General features: G+C 45.1%; 1 protein-coding gene and 1 non-coding gene across 2 annotated transcripts in view; both read left to right on the top strand.

Moving 5' to 3' along the window:
* LOC119450499 (WD repeat-containing protein 35-like) overlaps window positions 1-25,228 on the top strand; it is an 83,718-nt gene that overhangs the window by 53,556 nt on the left and 4,934 nt on the right. Inside the window, exons 28-32 of the mRNA XM_049666519.1 lie at window positions 5,688-5,831; window positions 12,372-12,504; window positions 18,213-18,299; window positions 19,520-19,649; window positions 24,005-24,073. Of these exons, the coding sequence (XP_049522476.1) occupies window positions 5,688-5,831; window positions 12,372-12,504; window positions 18,213-18,299; window positions 19,520-19,649; window positions 24,005-24,073 (563 nt within the window). The remainder of the gene's footprint in view (window positions 1-5,687; window positions 5,832-12,371; window positions 12,505-18,212; window positions 18,300-19,519; window positions 19,650-24,004; window positions 24,074-25,228) is intronic.
* Window positions 17,875-17,949, top strand: Trnas-aga (transfer RNA serine (anticodon AGA)). Its single transcript has one exon. It is a non-coding gene; the product is annotated as a tRNA-Ser (tRNA).

The raw sequence follows: 25,228 nt of genomic DNA, 5'->3' as shown, positions 1-25,228 counted from the left end.
ATTTGATGTTGGAGCGCATTGGAGCTGTAGTATGAATGAAAGGCAAGTAGCAATGCAACACTTGGGTGCTACGGTCAGTGTTACATGGGTAAGTTATCATAGTGCAAACAAGAAGGTCAAAAAGGACAAATCACAGGACAGCATGGATGTTCTTCCTTGGCTGTCCTGTCTTCTGTTTGTATTCATCTTGTTTTCGCTACGATAACTTCCCCAAGCATCAGCCAGCTTGGCCAACAATAAGTGTTGTGCATAGTCGCTGTGTGGGTGTTGGATTTACACGTTCAGCTACAAGGGTTATGAACTGGGACGTATCCATGATTGATCAGTAAAGGACAACAGATTTGAGAAATACTCGCACCAATTTCCTTAACCATACCAGCACTAGCAATATCAAATTAGCGGACTGCTGCGACAATGTCTTCGAGACTATGTAATACTTCAGGAGAGTGCTTAGCACAGCCGTCTTGTTTATAGGCTGGTTAATTGAGGTGTTTTCTATAGGCAAACATTGCACCGCCTTCAGACCAGCACCACTTTCAGCACCACTTTCAGTCCTTAAGATATGCTATGAAATACATCGCCATTCCAGTTAACAGTTTTCCATAAGCCTCCCTGTAGCAGTTGCGGACAATCCTAGAATGCAAGAAATTTTTTTAACAGGTATTTATATGGATATCTCGAAAGTGGTGCTTATCTTAGGGTTTCTGCTAAGTAAACATGACTTCACTTCTGCTCGACTTCAATTTTACGATTGCAACTTGTGCATTAGAGGTCAACTGTAATATAAATTTTGGAACGGATAAAAAGCCTAATTGCAAATAGAGCAGCTTCCATACAGCTTTTACGTTTGAAGCATGATGTATGTGTCACAAAAAGGTAGCAAAAATTGACGTTCTTAATATATTAAAAAAAAGTAAATAAGAAAAAAAAACACTATTACTGCTCACCAGAAGTGACACGTGACCCAGAATGTTAAGAACCAGTAGCACTTTGGTGTTACCTCCGAGGTAAGGCAGCACCAGCGGCATGCTGTAAATCTCCAGAGGTAGTGGGCTGGGATTTGCATAATACATATCCGCCAATCACCAGATGCGTGCGTCACCTGCTTAGGTGCTATTTAAAGAGGTTGAGACACCATATTTGTGGCTTGCACGTTCTTTGTTTCAAACATTTCTTATTGCTCCAGGAAGCATGAGACACGCTCGAAGATTCATATATTCTTGGTAAATAATTTAATATCGCATTATTTATGTGAACGATTTTCATGTTCAGTTTATGGGCGCCGAGTTGGACAGTGACGTCGCTGTCTAGGAAGCTTGGTCACATGGGCCCACAAAGCTGTGACGCACGCACTGCTGCATCGTCTGCTCTCGCACACACGTGCTTGGCTAGTTTGGTAATACGCTGAGAGAAACTAGGCGAGTGAGTGTGGGCTCGCAGCCGATGCAGCTCACTCAGTGGCGCACCAATGGGGGGGGGGGGATTCGGGGGTTGTAACCCCCCCCTGAGGCCGACTTAACCCCCCCCTTTTGTTTAACCCCTTTTCTTTCCTTACGCATTTGAGTACTGTAACTAAGATGTAAAGCGCGCAATCGTCTGCACACTCGCAAAAAGCACATTTTTTGACAATTTCCCGTGAAGAAATCGAAATTAGTGCTAGTTAGATGGTATTGGCAAACTGTCAACCCCCCCCCTGGCAGAAATCCTGGGTGCGCTACTGAGCTCACTGCACTCTAGACCCTAGGCTTGCCCGGTGCTGTGGGTCACCGCTCGTTCTACGTCACTCTAATGTGGTATGACATCACAAAACCTTTCGTTACGCTTCCAGCACAGTGACGTCGGTGTCCATCGCGCTAGTGATGGGTCTCGATCGCGAGAACAAGCATTTAGACACTCTTTGGAAACGAATTAAAATATATTTTAAACGTTTGCTATGTCCAACACTTGATGTTGAGTGTCCTTGAATATAAAGGAAGCCTACAGCAGGCTTTTTATAGCCTCAAAATTTGGTGTCTCAACCTGTTTAAAGGCTGCTCATAAGAAAAAGAGATAATTATTAGCTTTGCAACTTTGCCTAGTTTGCTTTAATGGTACAGTATAGACCACTTATAACATAACCGCTTATAGTGCAGGACCGGATATAGTGCGGTCTTTTCAGACTCCCATTAATTTTCCCATAGCACTCCATGTATACACGTATCGCTTATAGTGCAGTTGCTGGAAACGAAATACCGGTTACAGTGCGGCTGCCTGGGAGTACGGAAGTCAGCGGAGACAGCGAACGCTCCCCTCAAACGGGCGCCCCAAGGAGTGCTCGAGGAAGAAAGAGAGACGAAGTGGAGGAGAAGGACACGTGGTGCTAACGAACAGCCAGTGAGGCTGAAACCAGAACCTTGAGTGCGAAATATTACGGCGTGCATAACGAGCGCGGGCCATGAAACTGCCAACACCGGCCAACGCTCGCTTCACGATAACGGCAGTAAACGAAATTTCAGGGAGGGAATGGGCGGCGCCGGGCACGGCACGGTGAAGGGCACACGTGGAGACCGTGGAATGTGAGGGAGAAGGGCGGCAGGGAAGCGGATTTCGCCTCGGCAACTCCGCTGCTTCGGTGGCTCCCCTCGCCCTCCCTCGTAGCTCCCTCACTTTTGACTGTCACCGTGTGCGCCCGCAGGCACCGCCGCTCCAGCCGGCCCGGCGCCAGCTCCCCGAAGTTTCGTTTTCTGCCGTTATCGGGAAGCGGGCGTTTGCCGGCGTGGGGCAGTTTCGTTGGCCGGCCTGGGACAGCGCTGCAGCCTGCAAGGTCAACATGTGACTAAAAAGTAGAGGAAGCATAAAGGAGAAAGAAGGGTTCACTACCATTTTCTATGCATGGCTACGGTAGCGTGGCTGAGACGTCGGCAACCTTGCCATTTGAGAGAGGGTGAAATTTCCGCCGCGTTTTTATTTCTTTTCTTTTTTCGTTCGCACGCGACATTGAGGGGTCTCACCTAAGCTTTTACTCTATGGCGGTGCCGGAGCAATGCCGGTCGGAGGCACCGCGTGATTTGGTTTGAATTAATGAGATTCGACTGTAAATTGAATGCAAATGTTCTAGCCGCATTCCTCGACTGTCGCATACGCGTGGCGGCTCGGTGCACATGTTTTGCATGTGTGCGGGCCTTGAAGATTGTTGCTTTGGTTATAGTGTGGTACCGCTTATAGTGCGGATATTCGCGACTCCGGCGACTTACGTTATAAGCAATAAAATACAATTATAATAATAATAAGCGTTATATACAATAAAACCTTATTACAAGAGACACGGTTACAAGAGACGCTCGGTTATAAGAGACATTTGAAAATGGTTTGGTTTGTTTTCCTTTGTTTGCCATGTTAACAACATCGCATACAAGAGACATGGTTACACGACACTCGGTTACTAAGGACAGCTTTTTTAGGTCCCTAGAGTAAATTCTTCATTATTTAGAAGAGACACAACCCAGACATGCTCACGCAACGCGACCGACGTCGTACCAACCAGTATGCGCTGCAGTTTTCATTCCCTTGGCTCGATTCTGTTCTGTTCCGCAGCCGGATGTCATTCCTCACATGTTTGCTACTACAAATTGCACTGAAAATTCTGTCGTTATTGTTTCATAATCGCTGTTGCGCTCCCACACCGACTCTGCGACAGAGTACCATTGAGTTGGATTTCCGTCGCAGCATCCGCCATGCTGGTCGCTTTGTGGGCTGATAGTCGAACTTTGGAGCCATCGCCATGTTTCCACGAGACAGCTCTGTTCGAATTGTTGGGAGCCGTACAGCGCCGAGCATATACGGGCGGATGTGCGACTGGCCCGGTTATCTAGCTATGAATCTTTGCCACGTCGGGACTTTGCACCTTGATCTTCACTCGCTTTCTGCTTTGTGCCGCTATCACTCCGTCCGCAGTTCGCATCCCCCTGCCCCCCCTTCTCCGCTCGTGCGCTTACTAGGTTGCGTGGAACTGAACGGTATTGTGAGCAACATGAAGGCTTGCAAAGTGAAGTGCTTTTCTCCATAAGTTGTACAGGAAGGCAATAAAATATGCAGTAACTAAAAAAAAAAACTACTATGAATGACTTCTTTAAGCTATTCTGAGCAATTTCCTGTAGATATGTTTAAACACACTTTGATGCGAGGCGTATAATAAAGTGATCTCGTCTTACTCCGCAGTATATTAAGAATTATTGATTATAAGAGACCTTGGTAACAAGAGACATGTTTCCCGGGTCCCTTGAGAGTCTCTTGTAACTAGGTTTTACTGTACTACTCATTTATAACCAGTTTACTCGAAGTGAAATTTTATTGCAGTTAAGAGAAAGCTTTAGCTTGGGGGCTCCTGTCTAAATAAGTGGGAACGAAGCAATTGTTTTCTCGACAACCATTGTGCCAAATTTGATTAGGTTTGTTGCATTTATCAGAAAAGTTAAAATCTAGGGATTTTTGGAAGTAAATTTTTGATTTAGATCAATAATGTTTTAAATAAAAATTGTTCAAAATTGCAAATTTTCAGGAAACGGGACTATTAAGTTTACAACTCTGTAACTGAATTTGCAACTGTAACAACTCTGTAACTATGTAACTGTAACTGAATGCCTGAATTTTTTAAAGAGGGAATTTTCAAAAATTGTAAGAACCAGGCTCGAACTAACTAGTATTGAGAACTTTTCCTGCACCAAGATAGCCCAAATACAAGAAGTACAAATAGCCCAAATACAAGAAGTACAAGTACAAAGGAAATACAAATACTCGTATCTAGACCGACCTTGAATTTAAGTTGACCCCCAAATGCGGAAGATCGGAAAAAATTTCCTCAAATGCAAGCTGACCAAAATAAATTGCAAATGATAACAGCCACAAAAGCTAATTACATTCATGTTACCAATATCCAGTGCTGGCTCACTGTAAGCAGCAGTGTACTGACACCGCTTCCTTGGTGCCATTTTATCAGCGTCTTGCCAACGAACTTTGAAAAAAACATTGACGCCTACTATGCTGTCAAAATGGCATACGCGTCTTGCGCGGCTGTGGTTAGTAATGGCTTCAGTACTGCCTTTAGGTGGTGGCATTACCAGCATGCCATTTTACTGGTTCTGATGGCTCCTAACAAAATCCTCGAATCTAAGCCTACCTAGAGGTTTTGTAATTCACGCAAAAAAAGATTTAAAAAAAAGGAAGAAAACAAGAAAAATTATATCGGCCTAGATTCAAATCAATACAGTAACACTGACGTGTTGGTGCTGAGGTCTCAGTATGAAATTCATAAAAGGGGTGTTTGGCTGTCATTTTCTCCAGTAAATAATCTACCTTTTTTCCTTCAAAAAATTGCTAAACCAATTTCAATTTGTTAATTGTTGGACCAGTGTCCCTTTAAGCTCTGTTTTGCCCATGCTCATACTAGCTAATTTTTCCTGGTATAGATAGGGTTGTGGGTCAGTGCTTATTTTTGTCACATTAGCTGTCTTCGCCTCCTTTTGTACTAACTGCGGTTTAGCTGTGAATTGATTCAGGTCTCTCACATTCGCATCATCATTCTGAATATATAGTGCAAGACATCTTCATAAGCAAAAGAACACTTGTGTTATGCGTGCTTGCTGCTGCAAGATTGTTGCTGCTTATGGCCACAGTGTTGACATTGGATGGTGTCTGCTCACTCATTTAAGGTTGCGGCTGAGGAGTCCAAAAGGAACCACGCTCCATCCGTTATGAAGAAGATATATGTGCTTGGGGCCACATTGGTTGAAGAACATCGCATGTTGTCGCGTAAGACGTCTAGGACCACAGGAAGCACGAAAGGCACAAAAGAGGTAAGGAAACTGAAATCATACTAACAAATCCAAATCTCAACGACTTCAGCTCATCGTATGTAATTGGATATTTCTCCACTCTCTGAATGGTTTGTGACCTGCAGAACACATCAAACCGTGTTTATTTACAGCGATAGTTGTTATGGGCTCACTCGCCTGGTTGTTTTGATGTCTGCTGGTGTCCACTGTCATCTGCCACTGTAATCCTAAAATTCTTTGTGACAAAATTATACACGGAGAAAGAAAAACTCATTGTGCCACGAGGATTTAAACTTACGACCAACAGATGGGCAGTTCAGGATTCTACCTCTGAACCACTCTGCCGATGCTACAGCAGTGGAGAATACTGATCCTGGGAAGAGCGATCGTGCCAGAAGCAGCCATGATTGGCTAACGATCGCTCACCAGCTATGTACTTCGATAGAGCTGGGATTTGTGCTTTCTTTGTATTCTAGAAATTTGCCTTCCCAGTTGCGGAGGCAGTCCGAAATTAAGTTTTCTTTTTCTACATGTCATGACAATGATTGAGCGCGTCTGCTTCGTCTTCAGTAGTCTCTTTCTAGCACTCCATGTCTCATGTTTACTGAGTGGTGCTGACGTCACCTTGTTTTCTTCAGGGATAGTGTGAGGCTTGTTAATGGGGCAGTCCAAATATATATTTGAGAAAAGCCGAGCAAATCTAGCAGTAAGAAGCTAAAGGATTGCTTTAGCAGAGACCACTGGCTAAGCCCAGATAGGTAAGAGGTGGAAGAAAAGCCAAGTCTTTCTACTTCACCACCACAGCTTCCACCAACGAATACGACTCACACTTCTTCTGCTTCTTGAAAGGAGGCTGCTCACTCACACCTGTGAATATTCACTCCAATGAAAACTGCATGAAACAGTCTTGAGGTTTACAGCGCATTATATTTAGCTTGCTATTGAGTCACTGCTTTGCGTTACAGATGAAACTGATCTTTCTTCGACAACATAGACGCTGGTAGACATACTTATCATCAGTTTTAGTAAGTTAGATATTCTGCACAACAGGTAGCAGTAAACATTCAGTGCGTGCCAGGTTCACCATACTTGCAAAATTGGCACTCTACATGACAGCGACTCAGAAGTCCTGTGTTGTGAGTGCTACCACACCGCAGTTAGTCTCCACATGGCTACTGTGTAGGAATGCTTCAAGATTCACCAGTGCTGTCTCAAAGCAATGTTATTGTCATAATCTTTTTAAGAAGCTCTTAGGAAGAATGTGGGTGATTTATGCCTGTAGATAAACGTTTATTTGGTGCCTTACAAGATTTGCAGTCATGTTTCCTTGTTTTATGCACATTATTAAAGTATTTGATATCATTAAAAAATGTGGTATAATGCTGCCATTCTTTCTTTAAAAAAATTAAGAGCCCCTAGGGGGTCAAGCATGCCAAGGCTATAGTAAGGCTGGACAGACATTGCAGAGGTCTGTGCATCAGTGTCAACCACTCTGAATTCCTTGGTAGGACACTGATGGCAAACATTAAATCAATCTCATTATGTTTGTTTTATGCTATGAAATGACTTGACAAAGACAGAAGCCACATGAATTCCTGAAGAACATTCTACAACTCATTTGATAAATGCAGGGGTGGGACTCCTGCGCCGATTGTGCATTTTGGTACAGACGCAAATTCCTGCGCCAAACTGCGCCAAACAGAGAAAATTGACCAAATTGCGCCACGCTGCGCCAGAACGGCTCTGGCAGTGGCTACGCCCACCGCGTTTGAATTATCGCGCTTATATAACAATGGACTTTTCAGCGCTTCCTGCCGGCGCGTGTGCCTTATAGCTGTTGTCGCTGCTGTCGGAACGGCTAGGGTGGCTGTGTTTAGAGTGTACTATAATATGGCTGAGTGGGCCGAGCGGCGCAGCGCTCCCTAGCTGAGGTGCTAAACAACAAAAAGTAGGCTGAGAGCGCTGCGAGTAAACAAGATATTTCAAAGACATGCGCTGCAGTGGGTGAAGCGGGCGGGCGTCTGTGTCCCCAATGCCGTTATAACATAAAACTATTCCAATCTGTTTTTATGCCCATATGGGCGAGGTGGGAGCCATTTTGACCTATCACGAAGAGCTAATGGCGGATTTGGAAGAAAAAGTCGCAGTATCATCCGAAAGACTAAGCATCGATTGAGATGGCAAATTAGTAGACAGCTATAAGAAGCAAGAATATTAGTTTTGTCGGCCGTATAAACTTGTAAACATTCGCTTACTAAGTAAATTAACAAAAATGCTGTCACGCGCTCACAAGCAAACATGAACACATCTCACTCAATTACCGCAGGAACTCGCTGTGAAAATGCTGGAGTGAGCAAGCGCGGGAGCAGCAGTGAGCGAATTCACCTTTCTGTTGCCTTGCTTCAATGCGAACTAAGCGGCAAAAAACAGCGCACACGAAGCTACCAGCACTCGCACTCTGTCTCTATCGCAGATTGCTTTCAAGATAGGGCCCGCACGGAGCCGCCGGAGTAGAACGACCCCACCGCCCTCTTCCTCCCCTCTCCCTGGTGCCTTGAGCGCAATAGAAGACGGCATGCTTAGTCCCCGCTTTCCTCCCTCGCGCACCTGACATAGAGGTGCGCCTGGAATGTTCATATAATTGCTATCGAAACAAAAACAGATTTGAATAGTTTTACATTATACCAGCCCAGGGTTGATTGCGGCTTTCTTTGTCTGCGGTTACATATATGGCGACCCAGAAATTATGTGACAGCGTCGATTGGACCACATAATTTGAGAACATTTTCCGCTATCGTCATGGCGCGGGAATATACATATAGTTTGATCGTTGTGCAACCGATGTTTCCAGCTTTACAGGAAAGCATGTGCCGAGCCACCGCTCGACCAACTCTTCCATATTCTAGTACGCTATATAGCTACAAAGTGCGCTTCTACTACGAGCTTCCTGTTGGTTTATTCTGTGTTTCGTCGTCATTTTGAAGTGCGCTGCCGTATTCCATTATTCCACCAAAATTCAGATTGGCCTGCTCCAAACTGCTTCAAAATGAAATTTAGTCTGCTCCAAGCTGCTCCAAAACGCATTTTGACCTGCTCAAGAAATTGTGCCAAAATGACTTTGGACAGTCCCACCCCTGTAAATGGGATTGCTTATATAGATATTGCAACGCCGTTTTTCGGCATACCCAGCTCGTGAGCACGAAGACGCGTCTGCGCAATTCGGAGTACACCCTCTGCGACAACAGTGGTCATACCAATCGCGCGATGAGTCCCCTGTTTCCGAGCGCAACCTTACACCGGCACCGACCCGACTGCGCCGTTCGCCATCCCCGCGCCGTCATCGGTCGCCTTCCCCGCCGCAGCTGGGAAACTAGCTGGTGCGGCCGATGGAGGTGCGGTCGCGGGACGGTCAGACTCGCCAATTCCTCCGTCTGTTGTGATGCTGAAGAACAAGGTGTGTGTATGTATAGACGGTGTACAAACTACTGCTCTTGTCGATACTGGTGCCGCTATTTCTGTTATGAGCCTCCGCTTCAAAAATCCTTAGGACAGAAAGTTATGTTCACGTGGGATCGCAAAGAAACTTTTCGTGGAGTTGGAGGTGAAATGTTGTGCCCTGTTGGTGTTCGGTTTTGGTTGCAATTGGTGGACAGAGCTTTAGAGCCGAGTTCACTGTTTTGCTCCACGCAACCCATGATGTTATTTTAGGCATAGATTTCCTACGTGGATGCAGTGCTACCCTTGACTGCGGGACTGGAGAGATTTTATTACGGAGCACGTTACCAAGCGCCATACTCCATGATTTGCAGACTGATCAAGCCGACATGTTTTCGCTGTCTCAAGATGTGTTCCTGCCTAGTCGCACAGCCATGTTTGTTCCCGTGTAATTGAGTGTTACAGGCCCTTCTAGACTTAAACTTGCAAAAAATTTTATCCTGGTGGGATAAATAGCAAATAGTTTTAAGCAACAAAAAAAAAAAAAGAAAGAAAATGCTTGTCATCTTGGTACTAAGGGGAAAAAGTTCTCTTTCATACGTATTCCATCAATGGCACCTAACTAAGCGGGGTTTCTGCTCATAAGTACTTAGGCATAACTATTATGTCGGATTTGTGATGGATCATGGAACGTTAATATTGATGATGTATGTACCAGGTCTAGCAAGGTATTATGGTCACTCAGACGACACCTCTACCGCACGATGCAGGAAGTGAAAATTCTTGCATATAAGACTTTAATAACACCCATCTTTGAGTACGCCAAAATAATATGGAACTCTTGCACAATAACAAATTGCTCTAAACTCGGCAACATCCAATGCCTTGCAGTGAAGTTTATATTTAACAAGTACCGATGCTCTGACTCCCCCCCTTCTGTAGTAAGCAAACGTGCCAAATTACCTTCATTAGGGCCTAGAAAAAAGACTTGGTTTCTTTTTGAGATTATTCATGATCAAGTTAGCATCAGTAAGAATGATTACTTCAGCATCCAACTAAGCAGCGATTTCTAAACACACGCAAAGTATGTTCATTCCTCATCCTCCTGTCTTTGCTGACTGTTTTCAAATTTAATTTATTCCCTAGTGCTATCAATAACTGGAGCAGGCTACCAAACAAGTCACTTACAGATTAACATCTGTAAGTGACTTTAAAAAAATAATTAAGAGCATATATTTTGTTTAGTTTGAAAGTGTTATCATATCTCATATTTGAGTGTGCGGTGTGAGCACAAGCCAGTGTTTGTCCATGAAAAAGTTTATGTGCACCTTGGAACACATTGTTAACAACATGTGTCACTTCTTCTACGCCACTTACGGCGTCTTGATTCTCATTTCCCGCATCCTGACAAGAAGCTGTTAAATCTTTTCTTTACCACCTTTACTGTATTCCACTCCTGTAATGATTCATTGCTGGGTCGAAAGTATCACTAGATGAAAATGAAACGAAGATTTTCTTATAAAAAACAGTAAGCATGAAGTTTACAGCAAGGGAAATACTGAAATCAATAGGACACCTCAAGTGGACAAAATTGATGTACTACTATACAGCTCTCTGAAATGTGCCACTAATTTGTGAATAGGAGATTAGCAAAGTTGAAGTAAACAGTATGTCATCTTCATGTCACTAATTTGTGAATAGGAGATTAGCAAAGTTGAACAGTATGTCATCTTCATATAAGATGTATGAACTAGTGCAGTCTATTAGTTTGCTTTAGACATTCTATTTGATGCAGTTTGTGGAATTGCAGTATCTCTCTGTGGTGTGTAATTTTGGAGTCGTAATCTTTTTGCTTTAATTTGCTTTAAGATGAATGATTCTTGGCAATTTTGTCTCTTAAGTGCAACAAATTAATTCAAGTCGATTCAATGGTTGCCTAAGAGGATCAGTTCTGTATTACACATTTATATGAGTAGGGAAATTGAGCTAGAACTTAATGTACATGGAGATTGTCACCTTTAACATTTACGTAGTTCACGTCTTGTGTGAAGACCACGTCCCTGCCCCCCATTTTTCGTGCATAGTATATCTGCATGTGTGCGTGTCAGAAATTCTTTTGAGGTCATCACAGCAGTTGCAAGCAGGTCTGTCTCGCATTTAAAACACATTTACTTTCTACTTGTCTGTGGGCTACACCTAAGAAGCTTTCTCCGAAGTACATATAAAGAAAATTATGGCTGCTATGCAAGGACACGGTAATTAGTGTGTTTACCCAATTCTAACATTAAAAAAATGAATTGTGTTTAACATCCCATCACTGCACAATGGATTATGAGGGATGCTGTAGTGAAAGGCTCAGGCACCTGGTATTCACTAATGTCAATGTGCACCAAAATACAAGTGCATGGACATTAGTCTATCGAAATGTGGCCGTGGCAGCCAGGAATCGAGCACGCAACCTTGTGCTGAACAGCAGAATGCCATCGCCACTAAGCCAATGTGGTGGGTTACTTGCAACCCACCCCCAAATCTAATGTGGGCCCAGTTTTTGTGAGCTCAAAGGGAGACAGTAATGGGCACTCAAATCAAATGTGCACCATATTTCATAACAGGAAATCTAGGACGCCTCTGACTTTCACAATCACAAAAGCATAAAATCGTCCGAGTTTACTTTCATAGAAAAAATTATTCACACCTAACGTCCACCGTTGCCACTCCTAGACGACTCTGAAGTGAACTACAGACAGCTCTTTATCGCTACCTATGGATCACAACATGTCTGCCTTTGTGGGGCCCACTTCATTTGATTTTTTGTATTTCTTGAATGACTCTGAAACCATTGTGAATGTTATGGTCGCTCACGCTGATTTGCCAGTTCATTCTGCAATGTATGCAAGTCTTCTATACGTCAAAAACACTACAGTTTTGATTCTGAATTCGATTGTAATGTGCAGGCAATTATAATCCCCATTTTCTCTGAAAATTGGGTGTGCATTAGAAGCTGTTCATTGTGATACTGCCCGTCCTGTTTTGGGCTTAAGTTTAAAACCTGCAGTATAGCGTAAATAAATGAAATTCAGTCTTCTAAAAATGGGAGGCTAACTTTTTTTCTTCTTCTAATCGCAGGCTAGCCTGGCACTGAATGCGCTGATGTCCGATGATGCTAAGGGTGCCGTTTCATTCCGGCCATTGGACCAACCATGGAGAGGTGCAGAGGCATTTCATTTTTACCTGCTTGCTCAGCGACAGCTCTACGAAGGTAAGCACTTCTACGTAGCTGGCTCCGTCCAGCAACCTACTGGCCTACTGCCTATGCAGATGTGGGCTGCGCAGTCTCTAGCACCCATTGGCACCATGCTACGACCGTGCGACACTTTTTGAACGTGGTATATTGACGCGAGACAGAAGGAGACCGGCACCGAAGCAGACGTCAGCATTAGGCCGGCACCGAAGAAGAGGAGGTAGAGGTTGAATGCGTCATCGGCGATTCCTTTGAGTATGTGTCCGATCTTGCCCGCTTCGGACATGTTACCGTCAACTTTACGGCAAAGCGCTAGAATATCCTCAATATACGAAATTTATGATTCAGTAGATGACTGCGCACGGGAGCCAAGTTCTTTTTTAGCGGCTAGTTGATGACCCAAGGGCTTGCCGAACAAGTCATTCAGTTTTTCTTTGCAAATGTACCAGCTGGTCAGATCGTGTTCATGCGTCTCGTACCAGACGTGCGCGGTTCCTTTCAGATAAAATATCACATTTGCCAGCATAAGCGTATCGTCCCATCTGTTCTGTTTGCTGACACGCTCATACCGTGAAATCCAGTCCTCGACGTCCACGTTATCTGTGCCAGAGAAGGTGCCCGGATCTTGCGGAAGCGATAAGATGACAGACGGCGGGGACGGCTGCTGCACGGTAGGTTCCGGCGCGGTGCGTGCTTCAGTGGCCATCACTGAGGGAACAACGCGGCGACCATTTCGGAGTTCCGTGCTTGGCTGATGGGGATGAACAGGCAGCGTACCCAGCACCTCCACCAGAAAATGTTGCGCAAAAACGTATATTTACAATTATTTACAAAATAGGCGAGTAGAACAGGCGTAGCAGCAACCAGCCAAGATGGTGAGGAGCAACCTCTACTTCTTCTTCTTCGGTGCCGGCCTAATGCTGACCTCTGCTTCGGTGCCGGTCTTCTTCTTCTGTCTCGCGTCAATATAATAAACCTGTCTCGTCACTACAAGCCCCCAAGCCATGTTTATTTGTTACACGCTGATGACATCTTACAGTTTCATCCGAAAGACCACATGCCTGCCCTTTCCTCCAACTTCTTGAATTTCATTTGAAGACTAGATAAACGCAATGGCTATTGGGTGGATTTCTTTAGGCAGCACAACTCGGGAATGCTTCCGGCAGGACCAAGAAACAGAAATATTTATTTTTTATACAGTGGCACTGTATTGTGGCATAGAACAGTACTATTGCGCCAGTGATCTCTGCAATTGGGTGGCACAGTGGGCCTGTTTTGGAGGCCAATCTGAAACCCAAAATTAGTGTGACAATGCCTGAAGCAACACAAACATTGCAATTCATCGGCATAGCTTCAGAAGCAGCAGGAATAACGAAAAAGATGGAGAAAGGTGTGAAGACTAGACAGAGGCAGGATGGGATTGCCATGATCTTCGCTTATTGTACGATGTCCATATATAAAAAATTTTTTTGGCAGAACTTCGTGAGGTGGTGCCCATTCATATCAGATATCAGACGCATTTTACACCTCTCTTAAATTGTTTTGCACAATCGACTTGAGACTCTCTACGGGGTTTAAAAAGTTACAACTGAAATTACTAATCGGAGACTGCTTTCAAAAAACTTTTTTTGTAGGGGTGTGCAAATATTCAAAAATTTAGATACCGTCGAATATTATATCTTTAATATTCGTATTTGATTCAAAAACTATGTATACTTGAAATTTTTCTGATACCTAGGTTTCATAGGGATATTCGAAACAAATCGAATATATTGATGGCTGTGTGGGAGCAAACACAGTTCTTAGCATTTGTCTCTATCTAATCTAAGAATGTGTGTCTGATTCTGTACTGAATTTTGTGATAATATTGTGCTGCTAGTGAAATTTTGCCGATAAAGCATGCTCAGCCACTTGACAGCTAAGCTTTGCGGAAAAGTCAGCCTCTCAGTAGCAAGGGGTATGGTTTTGTGGACAGTGAGGGTGCACTTAGAGCGCAACAAAGGGGATGGGGGAGACTGCGCAAAATAATCCAACTGCAATAAGAATAATCTTGCTTTCTGGGAATACATGTCCAATGGGCCGATCCTCAGCAGCGATGCCCCAATCCTAAGCTTATTACTTGACAGCAATGAGTGACGGTGCACAGGGTTCAAGTAGTGCTGAGGTTATGGCCATTTCATGCTACATAATAATGCACAGGTTGGGAGAACAGACAGCTAGTAAGAATTACTCAATTTCCCAAATTAACATGATTCAAATACACAATGCTTTAGTGTAACTGCTTACTAGTCTAATTTTTTACCGTTGAGAATGTAACTGCGATGTTCCAACATGTCAAAATAACCAGTCTTGCTAGTAAATGCATGTGCATATCATAATTCAATATTACATTCAATATTCGAAGCTAAGTATTCTTATTCGACTCGTATTCGAAAACCATGATAATTGCAACACCCCTACTTTTTTGTAACTAATGGATATTCAGTAGCTAGCACTAGCCAGTCATGATGTGACTGACTATGTGTACAACAATTAAGGTGCTGTCCAATAAGGCACTTCTTTATGCACAGCCAGCTTTGCAAATGCTCATTTTTGTGCGCTTAGTCTTAGTATGTGATTTGATTTAACCCAAGTGGGCCAATGATTACACAATTACAGGCTATGATTGGCCAATGGGTCTATGACTCAGCCAATGAGTTTGAGGGAGTCTGTCTCCAATCGAGTGATTCCTGTAGTCAGAGAGCGGCCGAGTCTGATTTTATGCAAGTGAGCACCATTAACATCATTGCTGGCTAGTGCTCATATGAGTGAACTGTAACTTTACATTTTGTGTGTTACTCTTGAGTTTTCCGGTTTTATGTTCCTTGCCCGTGGCCATGTCCTCTTTCTTTAGTGGTAAGACATATAGCTTCTACGTATTTCATTTTTGTTGTTTTTTTAAAATAAATGTCCTGTTTCTCTGCATTGGTCACCTTTTCTTATTGAGTGCACCATAAATAAGGGTAGTCACCTATGTTTTATGGATAATGTAGCCTTATATAAAGTGAATTTATTAGCTGTAGCTAAGAGGTGAATGTATTAATTAAATGTGTAATAAGTCTATTCAAGCTGTATAAATAAATACGTGTAAACCAGCCAGCCCTTTTGCTTAAATTACTGATGCCATGGGAGCAAATTTTCTTTACGTGAATGTTTTTGCCTGAAATCGCACTGCAGGTAATTGTTAACAGTTAATACTCTTGTTTTACAGTAAAAGCTCGATGATACGATCACGGCTAATACGAATTTCCGGAGGATACGAATTTTTCTGTGGTCCCGGCCGAGCCCCATTACTTTGCAACGTGCTAGAGAACGGTTGTTACGAATCGATTTTCAGCCTGCGTTGGTTGATACGAATAAACGCCGCCCCACCGACGGCCGCGAAAGAGAACAGCGCGCAGTCACGCGCTTTCTCTCCTTCTCTTTTGGTGCGGAGGCGCGGCGCCGGACAGCGCGGACTCCGCGACTGGGCGCGAAGAGTTTGAGGCGGTGGCGCTTTTGGTGCTTTTGTACTTTTCCTCCTTTTCTGCGAGCCGTCAGATGGAGTGGCTGCTGCGCTTCGGGCCGTGTTCTTCGTGTTTGCGCCATTTTGCCTAGTCGCAGCGAGCTATGTCTCGCAAGCGGAAAGCACTCTCCTTTAAAGAGAAATTAGACATTCTTCGAAAGGTCGATGAGGATCCCAAGAGGAAGCGGACGGAGTTGGCTAAGGAGCTAGGCCTCGCAACGTCAACACTGAGCACAATTGTTGCACAGCGAGACTATCATGAAAAACGTGCTTTCGTTCAACGTCAACGCGAAGCAAGCGAATTCGAACACGCTTATTTCGAACACGCTTATTTCGAACATACCGCGCACCGACAATGCTCTTAGCAGCGCGCCAAATCACGCGGCGGCGCCTCCAACCGGCATTGCTCCGACACCGCCATAGAGCAAAAGCTCAGGAGAGACCCCTCGATGCCGCGAGCGAAAGAACAAGGGGGGGGGGGGGAAGGAAACCGCGGCGGAAATTTCCTTCTCTCTCAAATTACAAGGTTGCCGTTTCTGCATCGCATCGGAACAAGCGTGTACGTGCCGACTAGAGTGTTCTAGACAACCGTATTCTAGCACACACTAGTGCCGACGTCTCAGCCACGCGGATAAAATGTCAGTGAACCCTTCTCCTCTATTTTCTAGTCACATGCTGACCTTGCACGCTGTGGCAGCAGCGCAGAGGGAAGCAGCGGCGGAGGCACAGTCGGGCCAACGAAACTGCCACGCCCACAAACGCTCGCTTCCCGATAACGGCAGAAAACGAAACTTCAAGGGGCGGCTAAAATAAGCTGGCGCCAGCACGGAGATGTGCCGCGGGGGCGCATGGAGATGTGCGCACGGAGTCGAAGGTGAGAGAGCTACGAGGGCGTTGAGAGGGAGGGCGAGGGAGCCACCGAAGCGGCGGAGTTGACTCGGCCAAATCCGCTTCCCTGCTGCCCTCCTCCCTCCCCTTCGATGGTCTCCGCACGCACCCGTGTGCCGGCGCCGCCCGCTCGCTCCCTGAAGCTTCGTTTTCTGTCGTTATCGGGAAGCGACCGTTAGCCGGCGTGGGCAGTTTCGTGGCCCGCGCTTGCTATGCGCTTGCGCGCTGCGATATTTCACGACTCGCACCGTTCGTGCATCGTGCATCGTGCTATGGTGCACGAATACTTCAAAAATACGTCCTTTTAATTCGAACAAATTTTCGGGCCCCTTCGAGTTCGAATTATCGAGATTCGACAGTAGTTTTAATTGTGTTTCGATGATACGAATTTCGGCTAATACGAATATTTTTCGTGACCCCGTGAGATTCGTATCATCGAGCTTTTACTGTAATTCTTTTCACTCTTCACCATTTGCTTGCTTGCCACCATTATCACAGGGATTGGCCACTCAGTGCAATGAATGATAGAAGGAAGAATTGACTGGAATGAAAAGAATTGTTACAAAATACAGTTCCACCTTATTTCCACCTAGCGGGTTTCCGCTGAACTATTACGTCACACACTTGCCTTTTCTTCGAGTTGTCGATAAATTCGACTTCGCCCTGCCATCTGCTAGCCGCCTGGTTAGCTCAGATGGCAGAGCGGCTGCCCCGGAAAGGCGGTGGTTCTGGGTTCGAGTCTCGGACCAGGACGAATTTTTCTTCAATTGCGAGGCTTTTCTTTCGAGAAACCCGTATGGGTATCCTTTGTAGCAATTGCTACGATTGGGTGGCTGTCTCATTTTCCCTTTAATTACTTCTCTCCACCTAGCGGGTTTCCGCTGAACTATTACGTCAACACTTGCCTTTGCTTCGAGTTGTCGATAAATTCGACTTCGCCCTGCCATCTGTTAGCTGCCTGGTTAGCTCAGATGGTAGAGCGGCTGCCCCAGAAAGGCGGTGGTCCCGGGTTCGAGTCCCGGACCAGGACGAATTTTTCTTCAACTGCGAGGCTTTTCTTTCGAGGAACCCGTATGGGTTTCCTTTGTAGCAATTGCTACGATTGGGTGGATGTCTCATTTTCCCGTTAAAATACAGTTCCATATCTTGTGAAATTTGTATGAGACTCTGTGAAGCTTATCACGGGGTTAATGTGTTCTTTGCTTCTTTTGCTTGAACTCTTTATGTAGCTTGTAATTATGGTTTTGTTACAAGCACATTTGAAACCAAAAGAAAAATGTTTTTTTTTTTGCAGGTTTTGTTGATGCTGCAATGAGGACGGCTCTAAATTTGAGGGAGTATGAAGACATCCTGGATGGCTCTGAAATATATGCACTTTTAGGCAAGCAAAACTTTTTCCATGTCTGATGTAGCTTATCAGCAAGATTTCAGCTCAAATCCGAATCAGATAGTGCTGAATAGCAGTGTAAAAAGTCAGAATGGTAAAATTTAAACGACAGTCAGAATGATCAATTAAAAGACATGGCAGACACTATCTGTCCTGAGCTGAAACTGTGTGGGTTCTTGGTGTCTCACAGGAGACCAACCACCGCGGGTTCGAGCTTAGCGAGCCACAGGGCCGCGTCAGTCGTCACCTCCAGCACCGCTCGCGTGCGAGCTCAGAGGCCGCAAGGGGCTACCGAGCGGCGCACACAAAAACACAGTAAAGCCCCGAGTTGACGGAAACCGTTTATTGAATTGACGCCCACGTGGCGGGGAACCAAAGGTCCTGCACCAGGGCGAAAATACAATAATGGGTGCGTATAGCACGTCGCTGCGAGAGTACAGGCTCAAGCTGGGATACGCTGCTAGGAAAAGTCCCGGCGGCTATGCTACTTGCTCTGGCGATAACCAATGGGTCAACTCGCGAGAGCTCGGGCAATCTCCTTCGGCTTAGGCTTTCGGCAAGTGCGGCTCGGTGTGGTACGACCTCGCGTGAGCACTTGGCACCGACCGTCGACTTAGCGTCGGGAAAGGATCAGCACAAAATACGCGCTCCCCGCACGGGCAAAGGCACCGTGCGCGAGCTCCAGTCCTAGTCACAAAGGTGTCGGCGGACTGAGAGGATAGCATGTACATACCGTGCGCTGGTCCCGGAGATAAGAGAGCCACGCTCCGCCGCTAGCAACCGACGCAGCTGCGTAGTGACGTCAGCGCCCAGCCCTCACCACAAACCACCACGTGCGGAGCGCCACCACTAGAACCGGTTGGGCGCGGACAGGGAAAAAAGGCAAGGGACGGCAGAACAGGTGAAGCCCACGCATTGGCGCTGGCGCCTCCCTCAATCCCCACAACTGATAAAAAGAAAAATTGCAGTTTTTGGTTAAAGAGTGAACTATCACCTGCAACACAGTCCAATTATTGGCATGACCGTTGCGCACAAAGTGTTAAGAAAGGCTTCGTGCTTTCGTTAGATTAGGTGAACAGTATAGAATTGTTTACTGTAGTGTTCCAAGAAGCATCAAACAGCAAGGGCGTTGGGATGAGCTAGTCTTCTAAAAGATGAAGTAGCTGATAAAGATTATGCCAGCGGCGAATTAATCTTCAATGCCTGTTTTGCAGCTCTCACAAGCTGCGCAAATCGTTCCTTTGGAACCTGCTCCAAGGCCTTTGCAAAGTTGGAGTCCTTGACTACTTTAACGGCCGACGAAAGGCAGGCGTTCCAACAGCTAGCAGTGGATATATTTACCAAGTAAGTGTAACCACAGGCAGCACCTGATGGCCCTGAAACACATCCTCTGCAGTTAAACCTCGATGTAAGGAAACCCTATTTTACGAAATTTTCTATTTACCGAAGCAGCCGTGGTCAAACAAGGGGTGTCTCTGTCTCATCTAATTTAACAAAGTATTTTTTTCGATTCCCCGAAACATATTATAGAGCCTAATACGTTGAAAACGTTGAAGCAGCAAACTGCACTCAAAAGCTTCACCTAGTTTAGTGAAGTTTCTTGGGTAAAGTATGGTCACATAAAATCTGTTGTGTTCAGAATACCTTGAAATTTATTCAAGCATTGCACAGTAAACATGTTGCCATGCTGGTGTCAGATAAACCATTTTCCTTTTATGAAAATGCCTGTTACGGGGTCTCAGCTTTGAAAGCTTAGTGTCAGCTCTATCAGATGGTGGCAGCTATTTTGCCACAGCCAAGATGAAAAGTCTCGTGTCTTTTTCATTGCAACCTTAGTCTGCAGTTCCTCTTTGTTCAAGCAAGCAAGAATTACGTCTTTTTTTGCACTTGGATATATACAGACGACTTGTTTTGATTGAACCGTGATGAGACCGATGAAATTGAATTGCGCGTTGCCGGAAACGCTCGGTAATTCGAACATAACCGTGCACCGCCAATGCTCTCAGCAGCACGCCGAATCACGTGGCGGCGCCTCTGACCGGCATTGCTCCGACACCACCATAAAACAAAAGCTTAAGAGAGACCCCTCAACGCCGTGCGGAGAAATAAAAAAAAGAAAGAAAAAAATACGATGGCGAAAATTTCACTCTCTCAAATGGCAAGGTCGCCGTTTCTGCATCGTGCCGGAACACGCGTGTACCGACGTCTCAGCCAACGCTGCGGCTGCGGCGCAGAGGGAAGCAACGTGGAGGTCCAGTCCGGCCAATGAAACTGCCCACGCTGGCCAACCCTCGCTTCAACGGCAGAAAAGGAAACTTGGGGGAGCGGGCTAAGCTGGCGCCTGGCCGCCGGAGACAGTCGAAGGTGAGGGAGCTACGAGGGAGTTGGGAGGGAGGGCGAGTGGAGCCACCGAAGCGACGGGGTTGCCGAGGCCAAATGCACTTCCCTGCCGCCCTTGCTTTCGACGGTCTCCGCGCGTGAGCGGCGCCGACAGCGCGCGCGCGTCGCCGTGCCGGCGTCCCCCGCTCTCTGAAGTTTCGTTCACTGCGGTTATCGGGCTGCGAGAGAGAGAGAGATTGTGGTTGTGAAGAGGAAGAGGCGCTATCGAGATGCGAGCGTTGGCTGGCGTGGTCAGTTTCATGGCCCTCGCTCGCTATGTGCTTGCGCGCCGCGATATTTCATGGCTCGCACCGTTCGTACGTAGCGCTATGGTGCACAAATACATCAAAAATAAGTCCTTTTAATTTGAACTTCTTTTAATTCGAACAAATTTTCGGGCCCCTTTGAGTTTGAATTATCGAGATTCAACTGTAGTATCCTTATTTCGTATAGCTGTCGACTAATCTGCTATCGCAATCGATGCTTCCACTTTCGGGCGAAGCTGCAAAATTTTTTCCTTCCGCTTTCTGCCTCGGCAATCATATGTGCCATCTCCTCGAGAGAGAGAAATTTACACTTCGTTGGCGTAGCCATTTCGACCGGATACACACCACAGAAAATGGCAGCGATTGTGGTGATCCCGTGCAGTCTCGCGCAGGCGCATGATGACCACGCGTGGCTATGGATTGCAGTGGCTTAAATCGGTACTTTGAATTTGATTTCATTCGCGAAAACCTTGTTCAAGCGGACATACGATCGTCACAACTTTGGAAGGGCCTTCTAATTTTACTACTCGGTAGTTCCAATTTCTATCCAGTCCCAGTTTCATTCTCGAAAAGTTTGTGGAAGCGGAAATACCGAATAAAACGCCTTCGTTATGAAGAGACTTTTTTTGTATTACTTTCTACGGGCAGCTGATGGGGACTCGAAAAATTGTCGTTGTGGAGTAAATTTGGTTGTAGCGGCGTTGGTTGTCAGGGGATTCGACTGTATCTCTAAAAGTGATTACTCGAGAATACCGCCCCTGTGTGCATGGTATCTGTGGCCAACGAAGCGCAAATGGCGATGATGACTTGCCGCTTTCACTGTGAAAACAAATTTAAAAAGAAAAAAAAAAGCCGGCAGATCCCATGCCCTGTGGGAATCGATGTTATGCAAAGCAGCGTGCGGGGAGCCTACCATGTTAACAAAATGACCATGAGAGCACCAAGACGTAGGCGGCTCTTTCATGACCTACATGACACGCATGTCATGACATTCATGTCATGACATGAATGTCCCTTTAACTACACCTAAGAGACCTTAGGGCGAAAGCCTTAGTTATGCTCATGACTATGACTTCTACAAGCATCCTTTAGTGTTTCCTTCACTTAATACCGACGTCGGAACTCATTCCAGTGGTTTTTGAGTGTTAATCTTTTTTTTTTCGCTGAGTCGTCATTTTTGCTGAGTAATGATCATGACTATGATTTCTCCATCATCATTGTTTCCTTCACTTAGTGTGTATGTCTGAACCCATTCCAGTGGTATTTGAATGGTAATCTTTTTTCGCTGAGTCATTGTCATTTTGCAGAGTCATGCTCATGACTATGACTTCTACCAGCATCCTTTAGTGTTTCCTTCCCTTAGTATGCACATCCGAACCTATTTCAGTGGTTTTTGAGTGCAATACATTTTTCGCTGATATATAGTCATTTTTGCTGAGTCATGCTCATGACTATGAATTCTACCAGTATCCTGTAGTGTTTCCTTCACTTAGTACCCATGTCAGAACCCATTTCAGTAGTTTTTGAGTGTTAATGGCTTTTTGCCGAGTCATGGTCATTTTTGCTTAGTCATGCTCATGACTATGATTTCTACCATCATAATTTAGTGTTTCCTTCACTTAATGCACACTTCAGAACCCATTTCAGTGGTTTTTGAGTGTTAATATTTTTCGCTGGGTCATTGTCATCACCTACATGACACACGTCATGACATTTATGTCATTACCTATCATTATGTTCGTCATACACTCCTGTTGTACTATACCAATTTTGGTACCTACCAAGTTAACAAAACCACCATGAGTGCACTAAGACGTAGGCAGCTGTTAGATGACCTACATGACACGCATGTCATGACATTCATTCATGACATGACATACCATTTATGTTCGTCATATACTCCTGTCATAGTATGCCAATTTTTTTACATACCAAGTTAACAAAACGATCAAAGTCGTAGGCGGCTAGATAGACAGATAAATAGATAGTGCCAAAGTGGCAAATGTTTACCAAGAAGTGCTTCGCATTAAAAAAAAAAAAAAAACTTTTTTGTGAAGGTGAATCCTGCATGTCTTGTTTTTTCTGATCGCGAACGGCAGGGGGGCATGCTATATTTTTCTTTTATAAATCGGGCGCATCTTACATTCAGGTAGAATTTTATTTTCTTACTTTAGAGTTGTGCAAATTTGGTGCCCGGTTGATTTAGGCGCGCATTAGAATCATGTGAATACAGTACTTCTGTTCCCATCTTGTGATGGCAATGGCGATGACGCTGGCTAAACTGGCTATGATGGTAGGGTGTAGTGAGCACCACAAATACACTTTTGTTTGGTTTCATATCCGATTGCACCGCACAGGCAACCTTTGGACCAATTTTCCTGGGAAAAAAATTTGCATGCTAGAATCATGTAAATACTTGAAGATTTTCCTAGTGCAGGCTGAAAATAGGTGTTTTAGGAGGTGATGACGTGTGTTGATGCATTGACTGTCCCCCTAACCTTCACCAAGACAGACGCTGGTGCCAAAGGAGTTGCTAGTGGTGTCACCATTAGGCTGTTGCGCATGCATGCTTACCAGCCAAGTTCGAATTATCCAGTGAAGGGCAATTTTAAGATCAATTTAACAAGAGTTTCGGCTCCTAGAAATGTATTGGCACTGGCTGGGACTTTTGTTCGGGACCGAATTAACCGGAGTTGAGCTAACGGAAGTCTTCTGTCGTGACTAACGGTAGTCCTCTAGTTTTTCTGTGTTCTTTCTTTTCGTTACACTCTAAGGAACTTCTCAAGATGAATGTCAACCTACTAGCTCGTTTGCCTACCTTTCTGCACGTCTACTGTATTTCAGTGTTTTAAGAGCTTTTGACTTGACGTAGTTGTTGATTGAATGAAATCATTTTCAGGTCCCACTGGTTTCATTATATCAAGGTTTAAGTGTACTTTGTGTTACCATATCCTTTCAGTGCAGGAAAAGCATCTTTGTAATAACCTAAGCTAACACAGCGAAATTTATGCAGCATTATGTTATTGAAGGTCTAAATTTCTTCCTCTCTTTCAGGCATTCTAGAAACGACTCGAGGAATGTGAAGAACGAATGCCCAAACTGTGAATCAGCTGTTTCAGAATGGTATGAGGTGGTTCTTGTTTTATGACGTGAACTTGAGCTTTAGTAGCAAAGGGTTTAACAAAGAGTCATCTGGCAAAGTAAAGTTCTGGTGTAGCAATTATTCATCTTATTACTGACCAATACAACAATGAAATTGACATTTCAGTGCCCATACGAGAACCTTCTTCAAAAAGCAGAAAAGTGCACTGAGACATCAATATCATTGTTGCGTTGGCCAGTGACAAGATTTATAATTGGTATACAGTAGACTTTTGTTAATTGTAGTAGCTACGCATCATGCATTCAAAATGGTTTTCAGCATTAAATTCTTAAACGATGTTGACACGTTTCGAGTTATCCACCCAGGCGATCAGTAGCACAACCTCCTTCCTGTTGGAGGCTGTTGCTGGAACAGTAGTTTTAGTACAGCATGTGCCTCCAGGCCTTTCTGTGTTCAAGGGCCCTGATGAAGCAGTATTGTTGTGCGAAAGGAACTACAAATGCAGCATGTTTTATTTTTTTTTTTCGCTATCAATTTGCAGGATGTTTGATCACAATGTACCTCACCACATCCATGGTCACATCTTTAATAAATATATATTTTAGGCAGTTTACAGCTAAGGCAGTTTACAGCCAGGACAGCGCGGAGGCCGGGACTGGGCGCGAAGAGTTTGAAGCGGTAGCGCTTTTGGTGCTTTTGTGCTTTTCCTCCCTTTCAGCGGCCGCCCATCAGACGCAGTGGCTGCTGTGCTTCGGGTCATGTTCTTTGTGTTTGCGCCATTTTGCCTAGTCGCAGCGAGCTATGTCTACCGAGATACGATCTCGGCTGATTCACGCGGCTATACGCCGAGGCGCGGGAGCCTCCATTGGCGTGTCTTCCGTCGACTGTGTTATCGGTGCCGATGGCACAGGGCGATTGTCGGTTTCGCTGCTGTAGTCGCACGGTGCAAGATAGCGCGGCACGTAATCCACGGTGCAAGGTAGCGCGGCACGTTAAGTCGGGTGCTCCTCCGCTTCTCCCACTAATCGCCATATTTTTCTTGCCGTAGGAGGCTTGCGCGTCAGTATTCGGAAGGCGTGCTTCATCCAAAATTTCTTCTCCTACGAGCGACAATCCATCACTAACCTGGGAGCTCTCAGTAATCCGAATTCTGCGTGTCAAGTGAAGATGCCGGC

The sequence above is a fragment of the Dermacentor silvarum genome, chromosome 4, assembly GCF_013339745.2.
Source record: "Dermacentor silvarum isolate Dsil-2018 chromosome 4, BIME_Dsil_1.4, whole genome shotgun sequence".
NCBI lineage: Eukaryota > Metazoa > Arthropoda > Arachnida > Ixodida > Ixodidae > Dermacentor > Dermacentor silvarum.
This window is presented reverse-complemented; position numbering and strand designations above follow the sequence as displayed.